This window comes from Sinocyclocheilus grahami, unplaced genomic scaffold, assembly GCF_001515645.1.
Source record: "Sinocyclocheilus grahami isolate Dianchi unplaced genomic scaffold, SAMN03320097.WGS_v1.1 scaffold225.1, whole genome shotgun sequence".
NCBI classification, from domain to species: domain Eukaryota; kingdom Metazoa; phylum Chordata; class Actinopteri; order Cypriniformes; family Cyprinidae; genus Sinocyclocheilus; species Sinocyclocheilus grahami.
Window position 1 is genome coordinate 2067321 of NW_015505404.1, and position 23325 is coordinate 2090645.

General features: G+C 37.9%; 1 protein-coding gene across 2 annotated transcripts in view; it reads left to right on the forward strand.

Moving 5' to 3' along the window:
- LOC107596974 (multiple epidermal growth factor-like domains protein 11) overlaps positions 1–23325 on the forward strand; it is a 104300-nt gene that overhangs the window by 11141 nt on the left and 69834 nt on the right. For both annotated transcript variants that reach the window (XM_016287857.1, XM_016287856.1), the window contains exon 4: positions 5620–5712. In XM_016287857.1, coding sequence (XP_016143343.1) covers positions 5620–5712 — 93 coding nt within the window. The remainder of the gene's footprint in view (positions 1–5619; positions 5713–23325) is intronic.

The window sequence follows — 23325 nt, forward strand, 5'->3', positions numbered from 1 at the left end:
TATGAGGCTTATGTTTCATTTAAAATATCTTAATTTGTATTCTGAAGACGAACAAAGGTCTTACGGGTTTGGAACGACATGAGGGTGAGTAACTAATGACAGAATTTTCCTTTTTGGGTGAACTATCCCATTAATAAAAGCAATTATTTACTGAGCATTTTCTTGTTGCTCTACTTTGCATTTTATAAAAGCAGTAAACCACTAGAGGCTGTGTGTTACAGCTGTTTTACTTAAAAACCTCATTGTAAAGTACTTCATTCATTTCTTTAATTTCTGGACTTTGGCCTATATTTGTTAGACATTTAGTAAATAGTGCACAGGCCAGACTTGGTGGCAGACATTTGTTACCTGTACAACCATGTTGAAGTGAAGAAACACTTCTGTACAAAGTCTTCAACAAATGTAAATTGTTAAAAATATTTATTCATCTTCATAATTCACATTTGGTTTCCAGGTATAATTTAACCTTGTATGTGAGGTGCTAGCAAGAAGTCTAATAAGGAGTTTTTGCGCAATGGTGTGGTCACCTCAGAGAGGTCTGTGGTTTTTTCTTTTTTTTTTTGGCTGTATCTGCTCTGTGAATAATCCTACTGCTCTCACTGGCAGGATTAAAAGCTTTGTAGAACTAGCTATGCTCACTTCGCCGGGACAAGAGAAGGTATTAAAGCAATTTTCATTACATATATGTGGATCTTTGCTTTTCTTCTCAATCTGAACACCTCAGGGTTTATCCTCTCATATGGGCCTTTTATGAGCTGCTTTCCTAGTAGAATCAGTCCCTTGTGTATTAGCTGCATTTTAAAGGCATAATTCATTAATGGCCTAAACCAACACAGCCTGGTCGTTTTGAAGGCGACATGTTTGCGGGTTGCCTTCTGTGTCCATAGGGAGGTCAATCAAACAAGACTTTTTCTTGTTTTATGTGCCCGAATCATGTGAGTCATTTAACCTGCATGCACTACTCCTATCAATCCCAAACTGTCAGTAGACTTAGTAGTGATGGAAGCCAGTGAGTCTGTTCCTCTCATAACACCAGCACTGTTTTTGCAAGTGTGGATTGTGCATTTAATGTCGAGAAGGCGATCTTGCTCATACTGAGCAAAAATGATTTTTCTTTTGAAGAAGGAAGCCGTACATGGAGCCAAAGCAGTTTACACCATCTGGTCAGAAGAGTCTCAAATAGTTAGTGATGCAGTATTAATGATGCTATGTGCATGTTGCAGCTTCTTGCTGGAGAATTAGATGCTCTAATAAAATCCCATGCACCATCGCAAAGTAGATTTCACATCTTAGTTTTAATGATGGATTAGATGTTTGATTCCAAATCCTGTTTTAGGTTTGTTATTAAAAAGTTCATACACTGTACTAGGATATAAAGCAGATCCTTTATGATAGATGCATACAGTAATAACCTTGGATTATTTAATGTGTTAAATGATTGACTGATTGTCAAACTGTATCTTTGGCCTGATGAGTATTTGGTGTAATAATGCATGACAATTACAATTAGCTCTATTGTTAACACGGTATGATAACGCCAGTGTGTAATGAGATTAGCCTTTTATCGAAATGAAAGACGTAATTTTTCACCACAGCCTGCAGACATAGACTTTTTCTGTGTAGAAGGAAGAAGATTCATTGAATTTTAATTAAAATACAGGACCTATTTTCTGAATTATTATAGACACGTTCATCAATTCAGCTCTCGGGAGAAGGCACGCTTTATCCTTTCACCTACGTTACATAAATGAATTTTAATTTGCTGAAAAGATGACAAATTAGCAGTTCGTCTCTGTTGTCTGATCAGAAATTGCTGATTGTAACAAAAATCAATCATTTCATCAGTTTTTCATCCTCGCTTTTGAGCACGTTGCGTTGCTTCATTGATTTCAAGAAGTCAAATTGATGTCTTTGTCAGCACAAAATGCGAAGGATTTTTCTTTTTTCTTAAGCTGGAGGAGATCTGGCATGCTTGAATATCAGGTTCTCAGTGCTGTGTAAATCCATACTGCATTATTTGCCAGTGGCAGGTTTAGCATTTTCTGTGTGTGGAGCATTTCTGCTCTAAGCACCATCCTCTGGGTATTTGGGATTCTCCCTCTCTCCCATCCCCTTCCTGTGCTTATGTCCAAAATTGAGGTCCCAGGTGAAGGCTGAAAGAGCGATAATCTATAGCCGTGCTGGCCTGGAATGAGGGCAAGTCCTGCCTCATCCTTTACCTAATGCAGCCAGCTTTAGTGTGTGCCAGAATCAAAACATGCACACACATTAATTCACTCTTATGAGCGTGATTTATTTGCATGCACAAAAATGTTTATATTCATTCTTAGAGGCTCATCTCAACTTTTTCAACCAAGAAGGCAATTTGTAATGTCTGCATACAAACAACTTCTGGCACTTTTTTGGAGTTGACTTTTCTTTCTTTTTGATATGTGAAGGTCACATTCACTGTGAGGTGTAGATTTTTTTTTACACAGAGTTTAAATTTTATTCAGATTTTAGCTATGAAAATCCATTATAATATTTACATTTTTAGCATTGTTGTCAGACAGCTGTGCTATAATTTCCATCACAGCCAACCATTTTACCCCATAATAAAATTAGATGTTATGTGCTAAGAAAACAAAGAAAAGTCAAAGTAAATACTATGAATATTGTTGAATCTGTGAAGAATTGCTGATGTTCTAGTCACTATTCTATTATTAGTGCAAACATACATATGCATGTATATAACTAATGGTTGTTATTTAATGGTTAACAGACTAATTAAACTAATGGGAGTGTGAAAATTATGTTTAAAGATTTTTTTTCGCATGGTATAAAAGTATCCATAGCTGATTCGTATAGAAACCTTAATTCGTGTACAGTGCATTTTAAATGCATCAAAACGTACTTTTTTTCGTTACTTAAAAATATAAGAAATCTGCAGCCCTTTCCCTCTGTATAAAAATGCATAGTAATATTTCAAAACAATTTACTGGTAAAAACCAGATTATCATAAGCACCACAAAATGTGTGGGCAGCTTTTGCCAAAATAATTCACTGTTCCTGAAGTGTTGACATTTAAGATTTGTGTCATACTTCGGGGCTCCTGTGAACGTGACAGAACTTGAAATATAGCTCCTTACTGAGTGGCTCTTGTGCGGTTTGGAGGAACACATTGGAGTAGAAGGGGGGAAAGAAGCCCAAGTACCAATCCCTTAGTTCACTCTGAATTGATTTATTCAGATTAACACACACTCCACTGTATCGCTATATATCACTTTATGAGAACCTGAATTCATTACCTTTTGAGTTTGTGTTTAGGTTAGAAAAGGTTATTGAAGACTTCTCTCACTGTTTCCCAAGAGAATCAGAATATGCGTATTAATCGGACAAGATAAATGTTGGTCATCACATTGTGTTTATCAGGTTTCTTTCAACGAAATGCATGACTGGCCACATTAACTTTCTGTTATTTATAGAACCAACCTTCACATATTTCATGGTCAAAGATAAGGACATACCATAGCATCTGACACTTTTTTTGTTACCTTCACGCTATATTCTCTAGAAGTACATGCTCTCTTCCGCCTATACTTGGAGAGTCACTGCTGATTCCAATCAAAGTGGATTGTTCCAGAAGCTTTGGGGGTCGACTGTTTCCTGACTCCGATAAGAGCCTGTCGGTTTGAGTCCTGCTGGCCAGGTGACCTTCACTCCCTTAAGCATTATTCATGCTTAACGCCTATATATTTTCCGACTAATTCATCTTTTTCATCATCCTGAAAAAGTAAAAAAAGAAGACTGGCAAAAACTCCATGTAGGTCATTTTATTACTTGTCCGAATCCAAATATCTGACTGAATGCGAGGGCCCGGGCAGGAATACTAATGCTATAGACAATCAATTGGATGCTGTGTTGTTCAATAGGAATGATCAAGAAAACTGCACACTTCGTAAACAGCATGAAGGCTGGCTGGCACTGCGTTAGAGTATTGTGGCAAAGTGCAGGCTGATCAAATTTGGAGGGACAAATGAGAGCGGAGCTTCTTCAGAGAAAAGCTCTCACAGTGCACACAGATTGCCCCCTCGAGGACATTGCGTGCGTGCTCCTCGCCCAAACAAACAACGCATAGATCGTGTGAATCATCGGGTGTCAGAAACCGCTGACACGGATGTACACACTTTCTAAACGCTTCGCTAGTGCTCGCCATAGTAGGAAAGAAAAGCTCTTACTTTGCTTTTTGGAATGCACGCTTCAAACAGACCGGTCAGTGAAGACAAAGAAAGTGAATGATGTGCGCTACCGGCGCCTATTTTGTACTAGTCGCGGCGGTAGTGACGTCATGGCTGTTGCCCCTAGAGGACGCAGTTTGAAGTTCCACGAAAGGGAACACTTCATGAGAACCTGAATTCATTACCTTTTGAGTTTGTGTTTAGGTTAGAAAAGGTTAAGAAAGACTTCTCTCACTGTTTCCCAAGTGAATCATAATACGCGTATTAAACGGACAAGATAAATGCTGGTCATCACATTGTTTATCAGGTTTCTTTCAACAAAATGCATGACTGGCCACATTAACTTTATGTTATTTATAGAGCCAACCTTCACATATTTCATGGTCAAAGATAAGGACATACCATAGCATCTGACACTTTTTTTGTTACCTTCACGCTATATTCTCTAGAAGTACATGCTCTCTTCCGCCTATACTTGGAGAGTCACTGCTGATTCCAATCAAAGTGGATTGTTCCAGAAGCTTTGGGGGTCGACTGTTTCCTGACTCCGATAAGAGCCTGTCGGTTTGAGTCCTGCTGGCCAGGTGACCTTCACTCCCTTAAGCATTATTCATGCTTAACGCCTATATATTTTCCGACTAATTCATCTTTTTCATCATCCTGAAAAAGTAAAAAAAGAAGACTGGCAAAAACTCCATGTAGGTCATTTTATTACTTGTCCGAATCCAAATATCTGACTGAATGCGAGGGCCCGGGCAGGAATACTAATGCTATAGACAATCAATTGGATGCTGTGTTGTTCAATAGGAATGATCAAGAAAACTGCACACTTCGTAAACAGCATGAAGGCTGGCTGGCACTGCGTTAGAGTATTGTGGCAAAGTGCAGGCTGATCAAATTTGGAGGGATTTACAGCTTGTTTCCTTGCGGCTGTGGCTGCTTACGTCGGCTCGTTTTGCACGGAACAACCGGTTCATGTGATAAACTGAGATGTTGACCAAGGGCTCAATCTCTTAGGAAATCGTTTAGCTTGTGGTCAGAGTGAGCATTTTAAACGTGCGACCATAAGAAGGTCTTTGCTCTGTGTTTGGCACTAGCGAGGAGCCATCGGTGACAGCCATCTTTGGAAAATGGCCAGTGTAGGCATTATCCTCCATATCAGCACATCAGCAGACATTTGCGGGCGGCTAAATTATGTCTTGTGGGAGACTCAGACCTACAGTGTCTGGATAGCATCCTGTGCTAATTCACATTCCTGTCTTATGCAAGATGCATCCAACAACTTATTTGTGTTTGGACCTCAAGCTCCATTTATTCTCTGCCAAGTGTTTTGCCAGAATCCTTTTCTATTTCTACTGTGTTTAAAGCATTCTTTGTCTTCCTGTTCTTTTCTCTCTGATAGCACGATGTACCGAGGAGTGTGCCCATGGTCGATGTGTGTCTCCTGATACATGTCAGTGTGAGCCAGGCTGGGGAGGACTGGACTGCTCTAGTGGTGAGTTCACTCTCTCATTAACTCTGAGAGCACAGTTCACTTCATTAAGGCCCTCTCACTCTCACATAGTTAATGGCTGCACCAGTCCCCAGACGCCACTGCAAAGCTACCATGTTTCTCACTTACTCGCTCCCCTCTCTTCTTTTGCCAGCTGTATTAAAAAGTAAAGCTGGAAATCATGGAGGACGAATGAGATGTGCAATCATGCAGTTGCATTAACAAGTTACTTTTTCTGCTAAAGCTCTGGGAGGAAAAAAAAACACTATTTTGATTAGTTATATCTCTGACTATGTAATTATTCCATGTTTTGCCAATTTGCTAATTGTGGCCAAAACATTGTGCACAAAATATGTGTAATGCAAAATAAATAAATAAATAAACACACACGGACACACACATGTATTATATACACATATTTTAATATGTAAAGGATAGTGTATTATCCTGCTTATTACATAGCTACTTGCCACATATGTAAATAAATAGACAAAAAAAATCGCAAATCTGCCGCAAAAAATCACTGTCCCTAACAAATGGCATTGAGCCTAGACTGACTTCTTACAAGATGGACGTTTGAGGCATAATGTACACTTGTATCACTAATTACACACCATATCACTAATTATTTATGCGCTTTTCACCGCATAAAAAAACATGAGGACTTGAATTGTTATTTAAGAAGGAGGCGTTTTAAAATCATATTTTTAAAATCTTAAATCTATAACAGTGGCATTCTGGCAACAAGATGAACACTTCAACAATATTACCACAAGCCTACTATTAATACTGAATTCCTCTGGTTATATTTTACAGTAAATATGCAAAATGATGGTAACTGTGTTTGAACGAGTATTCCCGAGAGCTGTGTAATAAAAAAATATATATAATAAAAAAATAAAAAAAAATATATATATAATTTATTTTTATTATTTAATGGTTATTATACTTATTAAAATAATCAATTTTATTTCTAAAAGCTTTTTTCTGTGTATATATATATATATATATATATTTGTATTTATTTATTTCTAATTTTATTTAGATAATTTAATGGTTATTTTGACTCTGGCTGTTTTCAAACTGTGTTTTTATCTGTATCATTCATTTTACCCATTTATTTCCACTCAATGTTTTGCATACATTATACAGACCACAATTACAACATCAAATTACTTGCTTCACATATAGGATGTAAATTCATTATGGTTAATTGAAAACCTAAATGTGAAATCCAATGATGAATTGTTTTGTCCAAAATAATTGTGCTTTTTTTTTATCTCGGTTTGATTGACAAGCTTGTCATGTGAAGTATTTATAGTTTGACAATGACAGCAACAATTGCTTGCTTAATGTTAGAAACTGTTCTGAAAAGTCAATATAACAGTAAAAAGTGTTCTCTTGCTGCATGCCATTTTTGCATTTTTTTTAAAATAAAACTGTTACTACTACTATTTTAATACTACTAATCTAAATTCATTGTGGACTATTTGGATTATTGTTTATCAATTTTATTGATTAGTTGTTCCAACTCTATTCAATACAAAGCTAGTCAGGGTGATAGATGACGGATGGACCAATGAATGGAAGAGTGGTGGTTGAATAGATGGGTTGATTGCTGGATTGATAGTTTGATGGAGGTGGGATGGATGGATGGATGGGGTGGGTGGGTGGATAGGTGAATGGATAGATGGATTAGACGAAGCTGGCCTGTTTTCTAGCCCCAGTACTTGGTGAAATGGACTTTATCATAATTAAAATGATAAGTAGTGCACAGGGTGGAATCAATCTGCATGTGAAAAACAAACAGGCTGTCATTGGATCCTCAAGATGAATTGGTTAACAGGCCTTTACCTCAATGGCTGAAACATTGCGGGACAAAATAGGAAGCCATCGACATTCACTCTCTAATCAACTAAATGATGAAAAAGCAGGTAGTAGGAGAGACTAGAGGTTGAGAGAGAAAGAGGTACTGACTTGTTTTATAGTTATGTGTTGAGGAACTTGAAGGAAAAAGGGACAACAAACTAAAGCTCTTTCATGTGAGGAACAGCAGGGGCGCAAACTTCTTGACCTTGCTGATCTGTGCTGAAGTAGGCACGTTAATGTCCTTAGTTGTTTTTGGTCCAGAATCAATAACTGATGTACAAGCTCTCGTCAATGTACATGACACTTATTTTCTCATTCAAGACATGTGTTTTGACCCAATTCGTAAATTTTTCCGGCTTGTCGGTTTGGTTGTGGCTCACTCGCTGCCCATATTTACCAGTGAATGATGGTTGCAGAAGGCTGTGTATGGATCTATGGGCATTTTCATTAACAAAGGAGCCATTTCATGATTACCAACAGTCTGTAAATCACCAGCTTTCTTTTGGAGGCACCGGCCACAGTGAAGGAGACACAGACACCACCGGCACTAATGACCTAGACCGATTTTCTATATTGCACTTTACTCGTGAGTTTTAGCAGGGTTCCTCGATGGGCAACAGAGGAAAGAAACAAGCTCAAGATCCTCCCCTGAGTATCTCTGTCGGAGGACCATGCATTCTTCTGAGCAGGTGCTGTTCTGTACTAATCCACCTTATTAAAACAGACCTGGTGATTGAGACAGAAGCATTATTCATAACTTTTATATTTCCATACCGGGCGTTAGGCCAGGCTTTTCCATTTGTGAGCTTTCATCTGTAGAAATGAGGAATGGGAGCCAATTTTTAAATTAAATCTGACCTCTTTTTTCACTCGTACATAAATGGTGCATCATTCAAGGTAAATTTCTCTTCTCCCCTTCTCTCTCATGAGTGCTGGGAACGTCGGCTGTCCTGGGGTGGATTCTGTCATCACATTCGAGGATCCTGCGAGCGAACAGAGACAAATAGTCATAGATCGTTAATCACAATCAGGGCTTTGGGTCACTGGCACAAATGCCTGCCAGTGGAGTCAATGAGAAGGTATGAGAGTGAGATAAAGCCGAGTATTATGTGCATTGCTGAATGAATGGAGTATATAGGATAATGCTAAGCAATAGGGATGATATGGTTATGAAAAACAGAGCTGCTTTTGGGCAACTGAAGAGCTTGAGAGTTGAAGTGACGAGCTTTGCGCTGACGCTCTGGAGCAGCATCAAAGAGGCTGGCCGGCGTTACTGGAACAGCACCCACTAGGAGCCTGCTATTTGGGTCAGAAATGAAAACTGAAAGGTGGAGCTTATCGCCAGGATGAAGGGATAAAAATTAAATGAAAGAATGAGAAAGAGGGAGGTGAATAGAAGAGGCCTGTCATTTCACTCCCGCTGAGGTCAATCTGCCATTGCCTAAAGAAAATCTAGCCGTCACGTTTGTCAGACTGCAAATGCGAGATATAACCTTGGACCATCCCGGAAGCTTCAGGTGCTAAAAGTCGCTGCAAGGTCATCAGCGACATAAATGCTTTCACACAAATCTGAATTATTCTCTTACAGTGAAGCACTTGTCTCACGCAGTCTATTTAAGATTCCAGTCTCAAATTTATTTCTGCTGCTTTGGCAACAGGGTTTCATTCTATTTGATAATTTGTTCAAAGCGTGAGAATTAATAGTGGACTGGAGGACCAAAGAAAATGCTGAGTTTGGGGAGTTTTTCCAGAATGCATCTACAGATTTCTCCATTTCATATTGATTAGCCTGGGGTGAGGATGGATGTTGCGTAATAGATTTTGATACAGTATCTCAGCAGATGCAGTCTTCATGATGGCTACATCTTCTTCAGTCTCTAGCTTGTCATTATGGCCTGAAACACGCATGCCAGCTTTTATTAAATATGAATAAACATAGAAATGAGTGCTACACCCACATCAACATACATACATATATATTTTATTCTGGTTGAGTGCAGTCAATCAAATCGGTCTGTTCAGGGCATGGGACAGCATTTGTAGCAGTGGCATGCAGTGAAAGTCTGAAATGGGGAGGCAAAGCTGCCTCTATTCAGTAGACGTTTGTTTTCTGATGTATGTATGTTCTAGTTATGTTTGATGTTTGCAAAGTTTCCAGGTCAAAAGCATTTACTTTACACATAGGACTATCAACAAGCAACCAATACTGTAATATTTTGTAAGCTCGGCTCGGGCTGTTAAGAGCTTCGGAAGCGGATGGGAACCAGAGGGGTAAAGCCGAGCGGAGGGGGAGAGGAACAGGCCTCGCACAGTCCCTCCGCCACAAAACCTTTTGGACATGGGCCGCACAAGCCGCAGGAACGGGAGAAAGGCCAAGCTTGTCATGACATCTTCACGTCAAAATCTCACTGGGGGTGTGTGTGTGGGGGGGGGGGGGGGGGGGTTCAAATTGGGGAGAGCCAAAGCTGCATTTATTTGATAAAAAATACAGTGAAACAGTAATATTGTGTTATATGTTATTAGAATATAAATTTTTTTTTAAATATATTTTAAAATGTAATTTATTTCTGTGATGCCAAAACTTAATTCAGCAGACATTATTTCAGTCTTCAGTCTCACATGATTCTTTCTTTGAAGTTATTCTAATATGCTGTTTTGTCAAATGTGTGGATGCTTGGCATCAAAACGTTTGAAAGGTTTTCAGGCTGTTTATCTATTCACTTCACTTTATGTTCACTTAAAAATGACAGCTTTACTTTGATCTTATATTTTGCTTGCTTTATTTTTTAAATAATTATATATAATTTTGTTTAAAAATATTACTTAATATTTTCATTTTTTCCCAATTTTATTTTGCCTTGTCTGTCCTTTTCAGTCAAATGAATTCCATGAAATACTGTATTGACTGAAATAAAACAAATAAATTGTTTGTAGATTAAATGCTTGTAAATATTATTTTAGAATTTTATTTTACAAATTGTAAGTGAACTGTGCGCAGTGCTAATGAGATTCTCTGTGAAGTTACACAATATTTCATGATTTTTTCCCCCCACATTGCCCAGTCAGGGTGTAGAGTGGGACATAGATCCATTTGCATTGCAGAATATTATTGTCAGGTTCTGTGGCAGCTTGACTGTCATGGCAACAAACAGCAGGACCTATTGGCAAGTGAGCAAAACATTTTCATTTAAGGTGAAAATAATGGGTTTAAGAGTGACAGATCACCATCTGATCAGCGTTCATGTACGAATCATAGCAACCGGTGCTTATTTTTAACATTTCACTTACCTTTTATATTCTACACTGTTATTCAAATGATTCATTTCAGATGGGAATGTATGAACTGTGATGCAGTCCCTCGGATTGACTGTTTGGTTGAGGCAGATTGTGATAGTAGTTATGCAGTGCACTCTCAACTGACTTCTAATGGCAGTTGTCTTGGGAAGTGTTTAGTAGCCAATTTTTCCACATTAGTGCAGGTTGTGACGATGTGAAGGAAACGTGTGCGGGTTTGAAGGAAGGAGAAGTGGAAGGGAAGGGGTCGCGGGGGGCCTCGGGGCTCACCTGCTCACGACACCTCATTTATCAACAGAGGCCCTCAAACAGATGGTGCCATTCCAGATCCACACAAGTACGTTGACATGATACGCCGTCAAAGGGAGAGAGCGAATTGAACGTACCTGAACTGAACTTTGAATTTAACTGAATTGAATTAAATGCGACAGATGGATGGTGTGATTAGAGTGGGGAAAAAAGGCAGAGATGAAAATTTACATAGAAGGAGCAAACACCACAAAGAAATCGAAGACCTATTCAGTGTTCAAGAGAGGGCAAGAAGGGAAAGTTGGCAGGAAAGAAGGACACACTCTCGCCGACTCTCCTCTGTCATCTATAAAGCAGTTAAATAAATCATTCTCTCATTCCCTATTCTCTCATCCCTCTCTCCTCTCTTTGCCTCCTTTAATCTCTCAGCACTGCTGCTGCTGTGCTCTCAAAAGCTCCAAATACAGACACTCCGCACCAGGAAGTGCTCTCAGCTCACACTCATAAGAGCTTTATTGGCTTTGATGATTTTAGCAAATGGCTGCAATATAACAAAGAGTGAAAAATTTAAGGGGGTCTGAATACTTTCCGTACCCACTGTATGTGTGAGGCTCTCTATGTATGTAAGAGAGTAAGGAAAGGAGATGTGGAGCAATTTTATGTTTGAGGTCAGTATGTGTATGTATGTGTGTGTGTGTTGCATATACACTATATGGTGGCCAAAAAAGGTATGTGTAAACCTGCTTCTAATTAATGGGTTTTCAGCCATCGCTTTTAGCAGAGTACCTTTCTGTTCCAGCATGACCGGCAGTCCCCCTGTGCACAAAATAAGGTGCAAAAATAAATGGTTTACAGAGTGTGGTGTGAAAGAACTTGACTGGTCTGCACAAAGCGTGACCTGAATCTCACTGTACACCTTTGGAGTAATTGGAAAGGTAATTGCAGTGCAGGTGACACAGCCATTCATTGATTTTACTTTTCGTTAAATTAATCGTTGATGTTATGGTACTTTTATTTTTTTAATGATGATTTATAGATCTATTATGATTTAATTATGAATTAATGGATCGATGAGTTTTATTTTGGTATTAGCTGTACTGTATATCAGCTACTGTAGATCAGCTTTTTTTTAAATACCTTTTTAATCTTATTAAAAGTTTTTTTCTTGTTTACATTTTACACTTATTTAAATAATAGGGCCCTATAAAACTTCCCAAATTCTTTTCATTTTTCTGGATTCTGTTTTTTTTTTTTCAAATTAATTTTTCTAGACTACGTTTTAATGGTTAAATTAAAAATTGTTAATCAGAAAGCATGTCTAATTCATTGAAATCATAAAACATACACAATAAAATTTTCTGGATTCCATTTTAATGGTTTGATTAAAGGCACAATATCCAAAAACCACTAGTAAAGTTTTATATATTTTGCTGACTTGTGTACTTACATTATCCCAAATGTTTCGAAGAATGTTTAAATCCAGAGAAATAAGCAATTTTAACTAGTGTAATGGACCGTGTCCATAGTGTCATTGTGTCACCTGCCAAAGACGTCATACACCCTCGATTTCCGTAGAAAACATGGAAACACCAAAGACACTTTAATATGCTATGCATTTTATTAGACAGGTGACGACCGCACAGAGTAGCATTTTAACAGAACGTTCAAATGTATCTAGTATGATAAAACAGCGCTGCTTACTTCCGCTGCTTTCGGAAGGAGTGGAAGTGGTCGACTGTGGCAAAATAAAAGCTCCGCTGCTTTCGAGCCGTGTGTCGCGCTCGTTCAGCGGCCTCGTTTCACTTCAACGGCTTTCAGTCTCACCCTGCTTCATACTACGACGTTAAAAAATCTTTAATACATTAGCTCAACAATTAACATGATTTCTGCCCGAGTCCCATCGGATTAATTCGGCTGTGGGGATGAATTTTAATAATCAAAAGCATCTTTAATTAATTGATTTTACGAAAAAAATAATGTATTATTATTTTATTTATTTATTTATTTTCACAAATTTGTTGTGTATTTACATTTTTCTGGTAAATATTTTTTCTGGTACTGCGTATTTTTTCTACACCATTCATTCACATAGAGACATGCAGGATTCATATTTAAATAGTATTTTTGCAGCTTAATATTCACAGATTCATCCAAAATTTGACAAATTCCATGACATTCCACGTTATACAGTAAATTACATTTTTATGACTCCGCGATTCCGTCCACGTTTTCCACATCGCGGAAATCATAGGGCCCTAGTTTTCCTTACTACAGCTTTTGTTTTTTGGATAATTTTTGGAGTTTGTATGTACAGCGAAAAAACTCCAAACCTTCTGCACCTACTGGGTGGTCCAATTTAAAATCGGCATGAAATTAAAAATAAATTTGAAAAAAAAAACATCAATAATATGCAATAACATTCATTAACACGGGTAGGCATTTTTAGGATTGCATGTTATTGATCTTACTGTGAATGATTTATACAAAGTATTTTATTTATTTATTTTTATGTTTTGACCTTGTAATGTTTAATGAACCTTATGATGAAATGACAGACTTCACTCTGGTTACATATGCAGGACTTCTCCTCACAATACAAAAGAAAGATTGTTTGCTATTTCCTTTTCATCGCAACTTTAATCAAAATGTCATAACTCGATCTTCCAGTGACGAATTCCATACTTCTCCAATGATTTAGTCTTTTTACATCAAAAAAACATATTTTAGTAGTAATAGGCTATTTTCTATCCTGTTTTCCACCCTCTCTTTGAAACACGCTGTTTTGATAGGCATGCCACATTCAACAGTTTTGCATATTAAAATAATAGATGGACACTGCTGTGTTGTTCGTTCGTATGAAATGATCTGTAACCGACAAAGCAATAGTGACACAATAGTCACACTTGTGTTGTGACATTACTGTTTGATCCAATCTAGTCAGCACTGCATCTCTTTTAGTTTCAGTCTCTGAAAAGCCTGTAGAAATGTGTCTTGTTTAAAAGCAGCCGCAGTAAAATGAAGTGAACAAATGAACAGTGACTTACTGAAGGTCTGGAATGTATTTACTCCTACTACATGCTTGAATTGGTGGGCGAACTAAAGGGGTAATGATGTAGAAGTAGGAGTTGATCTTCTTCTGCAGAAACCATCTTTCGTCGCACCATGACGTCTTATTGAGATGAAACAGGTCATTTTGGCAGCTTGGCTTCAATAAAATCTGCTTAATGTTGAGTTCTGAAACTTACAAGACTAACTTATGGAAATTTGATTTATTTGAAATTTCTCAATTCTTTAAATTTAAAGGGGTCATATGATACGATTTCAATTTTTCCTTTCTCTTTGAAGTGTTACAAGCTCTTGGTGCATAAAGAAGATCTGTAAAGTTGCAAAGACTAAAGTCTCAAATCCAAAGAGATATTCTTTATAAAAGTTAAGAGTCAACCACGCCTACCTAAAACGCCTCGTTCTAACACGCCCCCACATATCTACGTCACGATGTGGGAAGATTTGCATAACGCCACCCAAATGTTCACGCAAAGAAAGAAGGCGTAACTTTTATTCTCGCTGTAGTATTGTTGCTGCCGCCATGTTGTGAAGACGCTGTGTTTCGTTGTGAAAGCGAAACTACTTTGTTTGGCCTTCCAAAAGAGGACGATATCCGCTTCGTCATGCCTAGAGCTGATCCGTGCTGGTCGCTGAGGAAATACATCAACTTCGCACTGTGGATCATCGGATCGGCTTTCACCATGCACGAAGCGGAGTCCAGCCCGGGGTCGTCACATGTGGTTGCCACAAGCCCGCCGGCCGCTGACATGGTTTTATGTTTACTCGGCGCGATGCAACGCAACGCGTAAAAAGACAGTATAAGTCATTATAATCCGTAATTATGTCCCCACTGGATGCAACAAATGCCTCGTCTCATCGCTCCGGCCGGATAGGGCATCACAGTATGGTAAGGGGCGTAACATTTCCGTCACACGCTTGAGGTATTCGGCCAATCACAACACACTGGATAGCTGGCCAATCGGAGCACACCTCGCTTTTCAGACCGATGAGCTTTGTAAAAATCGACGCGTTTCAGAAAGGCGGGGCAAAGAGGAGAAACAATAATGTACAGTATGTGGAAAATAATGTGTTTTTTGAACCTTAAACCGCATAAACACATTTCATTACACCAAATATACAAAATAATGTTATTTTTAGTAGCATCATATGACCCCTTTAAATTATTATTAAAGACGTACAGTATTGAACCAGGTTAAGAACACAGGTTTTGAACACAGATGTTTTTGTTATGTATTTGCTCAAAATTCATTAAGTTTTGCCCAAAAAAATCTTCCAAAATGCACTTTTAAAAGAAATCCCCTTCAGCCATGTTCTTAAATCTATTGGAAACCTTCCAAGATGAGTGGAAACTAGCTTCAAAGGCAAGACCAACTGTATTAATTCTCATGTTTTTTAAATTAAATGCCCACCAAGTATATAGATATAGGTGTGTTTTTCAGGTGGCCACACACTTTTGGCCTTTTAGTGTGCGTCCTTCTTCTGGTCTAGTGGTGTGCATGCAAAATCAAAAAAGGTGACAGAAAAGTCCAGAACCTGATCACTCACAGTAATTGTGCATTCCAAACACAGTGACAACTCAGCTGTCTCATCTGTAAGCACAAATCATTTATACTGTGCTGGAGGAAAAACAAAACTTAATCAGTGGGATACCTCATTATGTAGCTGAATGAATGTGATCGCTTCTCTACGCACAGGGTTTCCTCAAAAAGCCAGACAGCATCTCTTTCTCACGGTCCAAACCTGCAGCTTTCGGAAAATTATCGATACAGACTTTTCTCTGACTTTGAAGAATCAAAGCGTGCTGTGAGAGGTGGTGAGGGAGTGAGATTCGCTCTGTGACCTCAACACTGCCCAGGTGTTTGTGTGTGCGTGTGTCTGCAGTCACAAAGTTCAGCCCCTCGAGCCTCGCAGCCTGCTCACTTATGAGCCGGCGCTGCGTCTCTGTTGTCAAAAGCGAGGGACTGGAGGCTGCTGTTTGTGACTGACCCCAAAACTCTGGATGAGGATGGAATGAAAATGTAATAGAGAAACGGTTGAAAGTCCTTGAAGGGAGTTTACTCCAATCATTCAGGATTCAAGGTGTGTTTGTGTGTGTGTGTGTGTGTGTGTGATTAGAGCATTGATAGAAGATGTTTTTAAATAAATTGGTTATATAAATCACTGAAGATTCCAGGATTCTCGTGGGGGCTGGTTCTAATCTTTTTTGACGGCGAAGAACCATTTGGCAATTTACAACCCCTATACAAGTAACATCTCTGACCAGAACTGTAATTTATATGCAAATGTCAAAAGGCTAAAAGGGTCTTTTAAGCCATAAACAGTCCAACACTCCAGCATGATCCTACGCAGACGCTACACTGTAGTAGTGTTTTTAATGGCTATCGGTGGAGTTGAGAGGGCCATGTGACTGTTCCCTACTGTTCGCACTTATTAATTGACCAGCTGTAATGGGCCAAACCCTGTGCCCTCTTTATAGGCCACTCTCTTACACACAGAAACTCCCCAAAACTACCCCTATGGTATTGTTTAGCTCAGCCCTGAATGCATTTTTGCTATCCCACCAGGAAAGTCGTTTTTTTTTATCAGCCTTTTGTTGTATTCAAGCACAATTAATTTTAGAGTAATGGCCCATTCGGCCTATTGTAGGACGCATATTTCTCTGCCGTGATTATTTCCATATTGCGCGTTGTTGATAACAGTCAGCGGCTTTCTCGAATGAAGGCTTTTTAGAAAAGGTCCAGCTATTTTGATGAGTGTTGGAGATGATAGCAGCGCCACAGGAATCATTTATGCCTCCCTTCGCTAGATATAACCATTAAATAGAAGTCCACAAAGGACGTAAAGCCAGATTCTAGAATGTTGTCCGTAGTCTAAACAGCCTTTAGGTTGCGTAATTGAAAAAGGACATTATAAAGCTCTATCACTTCTTTGTGGGGTCTAAAATAGCTAAAATGTTGTGATGACAGTGCAACCACAAGCTGTTGGCAGCATACTAATGCAGGGCCGGGCTCTGCTGTGGTCATTTCATAGTCTTAGTCACACTTGATTTTGGGGTTGATTTCCATGTTTATGAAGTTTAGCGCTACAGGATTCAATTCATTTCATTGATCATTACATTTGATGATCTCTTTACTCACTGTGATGTTAATTCTCCAGCCTCTGAGCAGAAATTGCTCTTGGCATTAGAGGTCATGTTGTGATGAGGTGAAGGCAGGAAAGGGAACTGGATTCTCTATCTAATGCACATGCCCCCGCACAAGTCTGAAGGCCTTGATTTCAAGGGTACCTGCAGTCACTGCGGGTATTCTTTATGTGGATTATTGTTGGGTCATTTCTGTGCCTTTTGTATTGGAGTACTTTTGAATTCTCAAACTGTTCTAAAATGAATATGCACAGCTGTAATTTAAAGTATTTTTTTATAAAATGGTTAACCAGACTTTCAGAAAGGTCTGGCTAACCTCAGGCACTTGATTGCACAATGGCAATGAACAAGATACAGCCTAAGAGGGTGCAAATAAAGAGCTACTGTAAAGTTTGCCCTGCTTGTCCTTGATGTGTCAACTCTGTCAAGTTAATTTTGATATTTTGAACAATTTTTGGGTAATATACAGAATTCTGTAAATTTATCAAAAATAATGGAAAGTGAGACAACCCAATTCATCAGAATTGCTTTTGTTAATAGTGATATTGTCAATATTATTTGAGCTATTGTTTTCCTACCAAAAAAGAAAATTGTGTTCACTCCTGTACAATGATGTCTTAACTTACAGCAATTATTTTTGCAATATGTAAGAGTATCAGTGTTATTTTAGTATACTTTATATGCAATTAGTACATACTACTACTATAATTTATTAATATTTTGAATACATTTTTATTGTTATATTTTCAGTTTTCATTTTAAATTTCCTTAGTTTTTCTAAATTTACTGTGTTTTGTCATTTCAATCATTTTTTTTCTCTAAATACTGAATTTCTACTTCATTTTTTGTTATAGTTTTAGTAATTTTAGTACTTCAACTTATTTCAGTTAGTTTCCAAGGCAAAATTTATATATAAACAATTTTTGATAGTTTTATTTTTATTTTTGGTAACAATAGTCAGCAATAACACTTGTACTTGTATGTTTTCTGTAAATTTGCACCAATGTTTTGCATCTACTCCCCTTTTATGGTTAAGAAAAACATTTTTTTTTTTTATTATGCCTCAAATGACTTCCAAAGAAGCAACTGTCCAACAGAGAGAGAGTTTTGGTATCTCAGTCTGTTCCTGGTAGTGTAAAGTACAATAAATTGTGATATTGCTTGTTTGTTCTTGGGGCACTACCCCATGATGCCTTGCCTCTGCGGTGTCCTTGTGTGTGCTTGGCTGATTATGTTGTCGAGGTAGGTGGTGGTGGGGTGGGGGGGTTATAGTATTAGCGGTATGCTGCCTTGGATCCTCCTGCACCTGCAGTCTCCTGATGTTTAACCCTGCACTCAATGGTAGTGTTACACTGATTACTGGCCGTCCTGTGGGACATTGATTGTCCTGTTCCTCTCTGGCAAACCCCACACAATGCTGACGAATGAACTCCTGGCCCTGCCAAGTCCAATTAACTGTCAGTGCTGCATCGACGCGCCCCCTCCGTAACTGAGGAGAGGGAAGAAAAACAAACTTTTAATCAAATTGTGCTTCGGGCCCCAAGGTAACTGGGGTTTTATTCTGAATTCTGCTCCATTCTTCTCTGTCGGCTGTTACACACTTTTCTTAAGAAGGTTGTTGAGAGAACAATTTGTTTTTGCATGATTAAGGACAAGGAACAACAGCCTTCACATTTTAATGACAGTTTTCAACCAGCTATAATGTATGAACTATATATTTAACATATGTATCTGTTTAGCGTCCAAAACTTAGTTGGCTCCCTACGGAGATAGCATTTTAAAGCGTAAGCAGGCTTCCAACATAAAGGCTGATCCAAACGGTAAACAAATTAATTTGGTTTCCTCTTAAGATGCTTAGTTTTAGCCAAACTGTAAAGTAGCATCACATCCCAGAATGCATTGTGACATACTTAATGAAAAATATATTCAATATAATTAAACCTATTTCATTTAACACTGAAAAACAGGGACACAAAATTATTCTATTGAATTAAACACCGATTACTAAGCAATATTTGTGTGCTAAGGACATTTATGCTTCCTAGTTAGCTTGTTAACATGTTTAGTCTTCTAGGTTTTGGATGAAAGCTATAATTTCCAGTTAGTAGATAACTTACAACATATTTGAGAAGAAGACTAGATGTGTTTTTAATTTTTTACTGTGGCCTTATAACCTTGAAATGCTCGGTTTCTGATTTTTTTTTACATTGCCCGTCAGTTTAGAAGTTTAGAAACAGCATCTTTGCTATTTCGTAATTTTTTTATTATGACTTCTGACTGACTGAGCTTCAAAGTCTAACAGTCCTATGCAATACTGTTTGGTTTTCTTTTTTTAAGCTGTGGACAATGGCTATCTCTGTGAACGTGGCCTTGCTGATGCTCCCAAGGTCATGATAAACAACTCCAGACTGGCTTGCTTTGATTATCCTGATGCAGACATTAAAAGCACTGAAATTCAATTAAATTCCTGCCTTTTGCCTCAGAGCAAAAGAGAAGAGGCATAGGGAAATAGAAAGGCCGGTGTGCATTGGTAAGGCTTAATAAGAGGAACAAAGGGATGGGGTTTGTGATCTCTGCGTCTGAGAAAGGGCATCTAGACGATAAGGTTCAAAGGAGAGTTTTAAAGAACGTTTAGTTGCTTCCACGATTTCATACTTGTGCTCCTCTTTTGAATAAACTCCAAAGGAATTCAAGGTTACTGTCAGGGCTGTAATAAAATAGTGGGTAACACTTTATAATAACTTTCATTAATAAATCATTAACAAACATTACATAATGTTTAACTAATCATTACCTAATATATATTCACATATCTAGAAATATGAGATAATGTGCTTGTTAATGTTAACTAATGAATAGGGTTGGGCCGGTAGACGATGCTATTGTCCATCACCGATGGCTGACAGTCATCAGGATGTTAAGTGCCCCCCCACAACCCCCTCTCCCGCAATCTGCCGCATCCCAGTTCCGTGTTCGGAAAGGAAATGAAGTGTACTACGGAAACCCTAAAGGGAATAAATAGCCTACGAGATGGGAGGATAAAAAAATATTTCAATACTTTTTCTCGCAATTATATCGTTGGGTAAGTATAGGCGACTGTATATAAATTGCAGGCATCAGGGAGCCGCTATTGAAGCTGCTTTCGATTCCGCGCTCTCATTTTACTTTCACTTTCACTTTTGAGATTTGCGATCAATCACAAGGACTCTATACTATGGAGCGGCTACTTGCCACACATTTGACAAGATTAGATGTTTGTCATTGGTGCTCAGGATCTGCAAATCATTTGCCATCATCCTATCAGACATTTCTCCTTACTCTGTGTATGTGGTAAGTGAACTTTCATGTACTGTAATGCAACAGGCTACTGCTAGCAAGCAGCTAACCTTTTAGTGGCTCCGTATAACACGTTATTTGTTTCACGCTTCCGGTACACCCCTAACCCCGATGTCATCGTGCATCACAATGTTTCACTGTAGACATCATCCGATGCCAATTTGGTAGACATTGCCCAACCCTACTAATGAACTTATTAAACATTACCAAATGATTAACAGATCATTAATTAATGTAAATTGAAATGCTTACAAATGTCATTAAACTTTCAATTCATATGATCATGCATGTTTTAAAAAAAATCTTCAAATGATCTTTACAGATGGTTTACAATGATTAAAAGCTTCATTAATAAATCATTAGCAAACATTATATAATGCTTAACTTATTAGTTGATAAATGCTTAATCATTAGTTAATAGTTACAAATGTCATTAAACATTCAATGCGTTTTAAAAATCTACAAATGATTTTAATAGAAATGACACAATGATTACAAATGTATTTGTTAATGTACTGTTGAATGCTTACTAGTGTCATTAAACTTCAGTTCACATATTAGCTAATGTTCATTTTTACATTTACAAATGTTGTGAAAATATAACTTAATTATTCATTTTAAGCACTTCACAAACTCTTTATGTTAATATATTCTTTAACTCATAATCCCAGTTTGTAAAGGTCATATATTTGGACTTTGTTTGTTGTGTAGACTTCTATTATTTGCACATCTTAAATAATTTATTAATAATTTGTTAATGTTTTTGCAGTACCCAATCTAAAGTGGAAACTATTCATCAATTGCAAATGTTTATAAGCATTTACTAATCATTAGTACCTTCATGAGCAGTCATTTTGATGGCAAAAAGTGTCCAGAATGACCGGAATTTGTCCTATTTTCACATCTTTACAAATCATTTATTAATCCTTTGTTCATCTTTTTGCAGTACCCAATCTAAAGTTGAGACTATTCATCATTTGTAAATGTTTCTAAACATTTAAACATAATTTTTTTGTATCTTTATTGGCATTGGATTTTAGCTACTGTAACAAAGTTTGTGTAAAGGGTGGTTAGTTAAGTTTAGCTGAATGTTTGATAAAGACATTACACACATTGTAATTTGGGTGCAAAACATGTTTTATTGCCTTTAAGGGGGTCTGAATACTTTCCGTACCCACTGTATATTAGTATACTATTGTGAATCGTTAAACAGAATATAATTGAATCATACATCAACAGGAGGGGGAAAAACAACAAAAATACTTAATTTATCATTTATCAAAACAATGCAATATTCCCTTATAGTGATCAAATTGACCCCTGTACACTGTTGACCCCTTACCCAACCCTTAAACCTACCCATACCACCAAACCTGTCCCTAACCTTACTATGGTTACTATTACTAATGTTTTATACATTTATTAGTAAACATTAACAAGCACATTATTTCACGTTTCTAGATATGTGAATATATATTAACTAACGATCCATTAAGAATTACATAATGTTTGTTAATGATTTATTAAAGTTATTATAAAGTGTTACCCAAAGTAAGAATAATTGTAGATTACGATTTGCCTTTGAGAAACTGAGAAACGATTTGCTATTAATAATTGTGAAGACAAAGACTTAACTGGGAAAAAACCCTCTCAATCAGTATTGTCTTGTCATCCGGTAAGTGGTATCTTTTAAAGGGGTCATATGATGCTGCTAAAAATAACATTATTTGGTGTAATGAAATGTGTTTATGCGATTTAAAGTTTAAAAAAACACATTATTTTCCACATACTGTACATTATTGTTTCTCCTCTATGCCCTGCCTTTTTGAAACGTGTCGACTTTTACAAAGCTCATCGGTCTGAAAAAGCGAGGTGTGCTGTGATTGACCAGCTATCCAATGCGTTGTGATTGGCCGAATACCTCAAGCGTGAGACGGAAATGTTACGCCCCTCACATACTGTTGATGCCGTGTCCCGGCCGGAGCGATGAGACAAAAACATTAAAACCCATTACAAACGAGGCATTTGTTGCATCCAGTGGGGACATAATTACTGATTATAATGACTTATACTGTCTTTTTACACGTTGCGTTGCATTGCATCGCGCTGCGTAAACATAAAACTCAAACGTGAGTTGATCACATTTGTGATCAGAGAAATGACAAACAACTAGTGCTACTCTACTGCCCAAAACTCACGTTTGAATCATCAGTGGCAAATCCTTTAAATGAAAACGTACTTACAGATTGAGAGTCTGAACTGCCGGCATTTTAGTCTAACGTTACTCTCCCAAGATCAGTAAACAGTCCTCCATAAAATGTGCTGCACACATCTGAATATTTGGGTTAAACTATTCAACCGATTTGTAGTCGTGTCCTCTTTTGGAAGACCAAACAAAGTAGTTTCGCTTTCACAACGAAAAACACAGTGGCCTAGCGTGAGGGTAAGGATAGAGTGAGCTGAGGCGGCGGGGTCGAGAACGGCGTGCCCGGCGAATCCGACGAATGAGCGTTAACCACATGTGACGACCCCGGGCTGAACTCCACTTCGTCCACGGTGAAAGTTGATGTATTCCCTCAGCGACCAGCACAGATCAGCTCTAGGCATGACGAAGCAGATATCGTCCTCTTTTGGAAGACCAAACAAAGTAGTTTCACTTT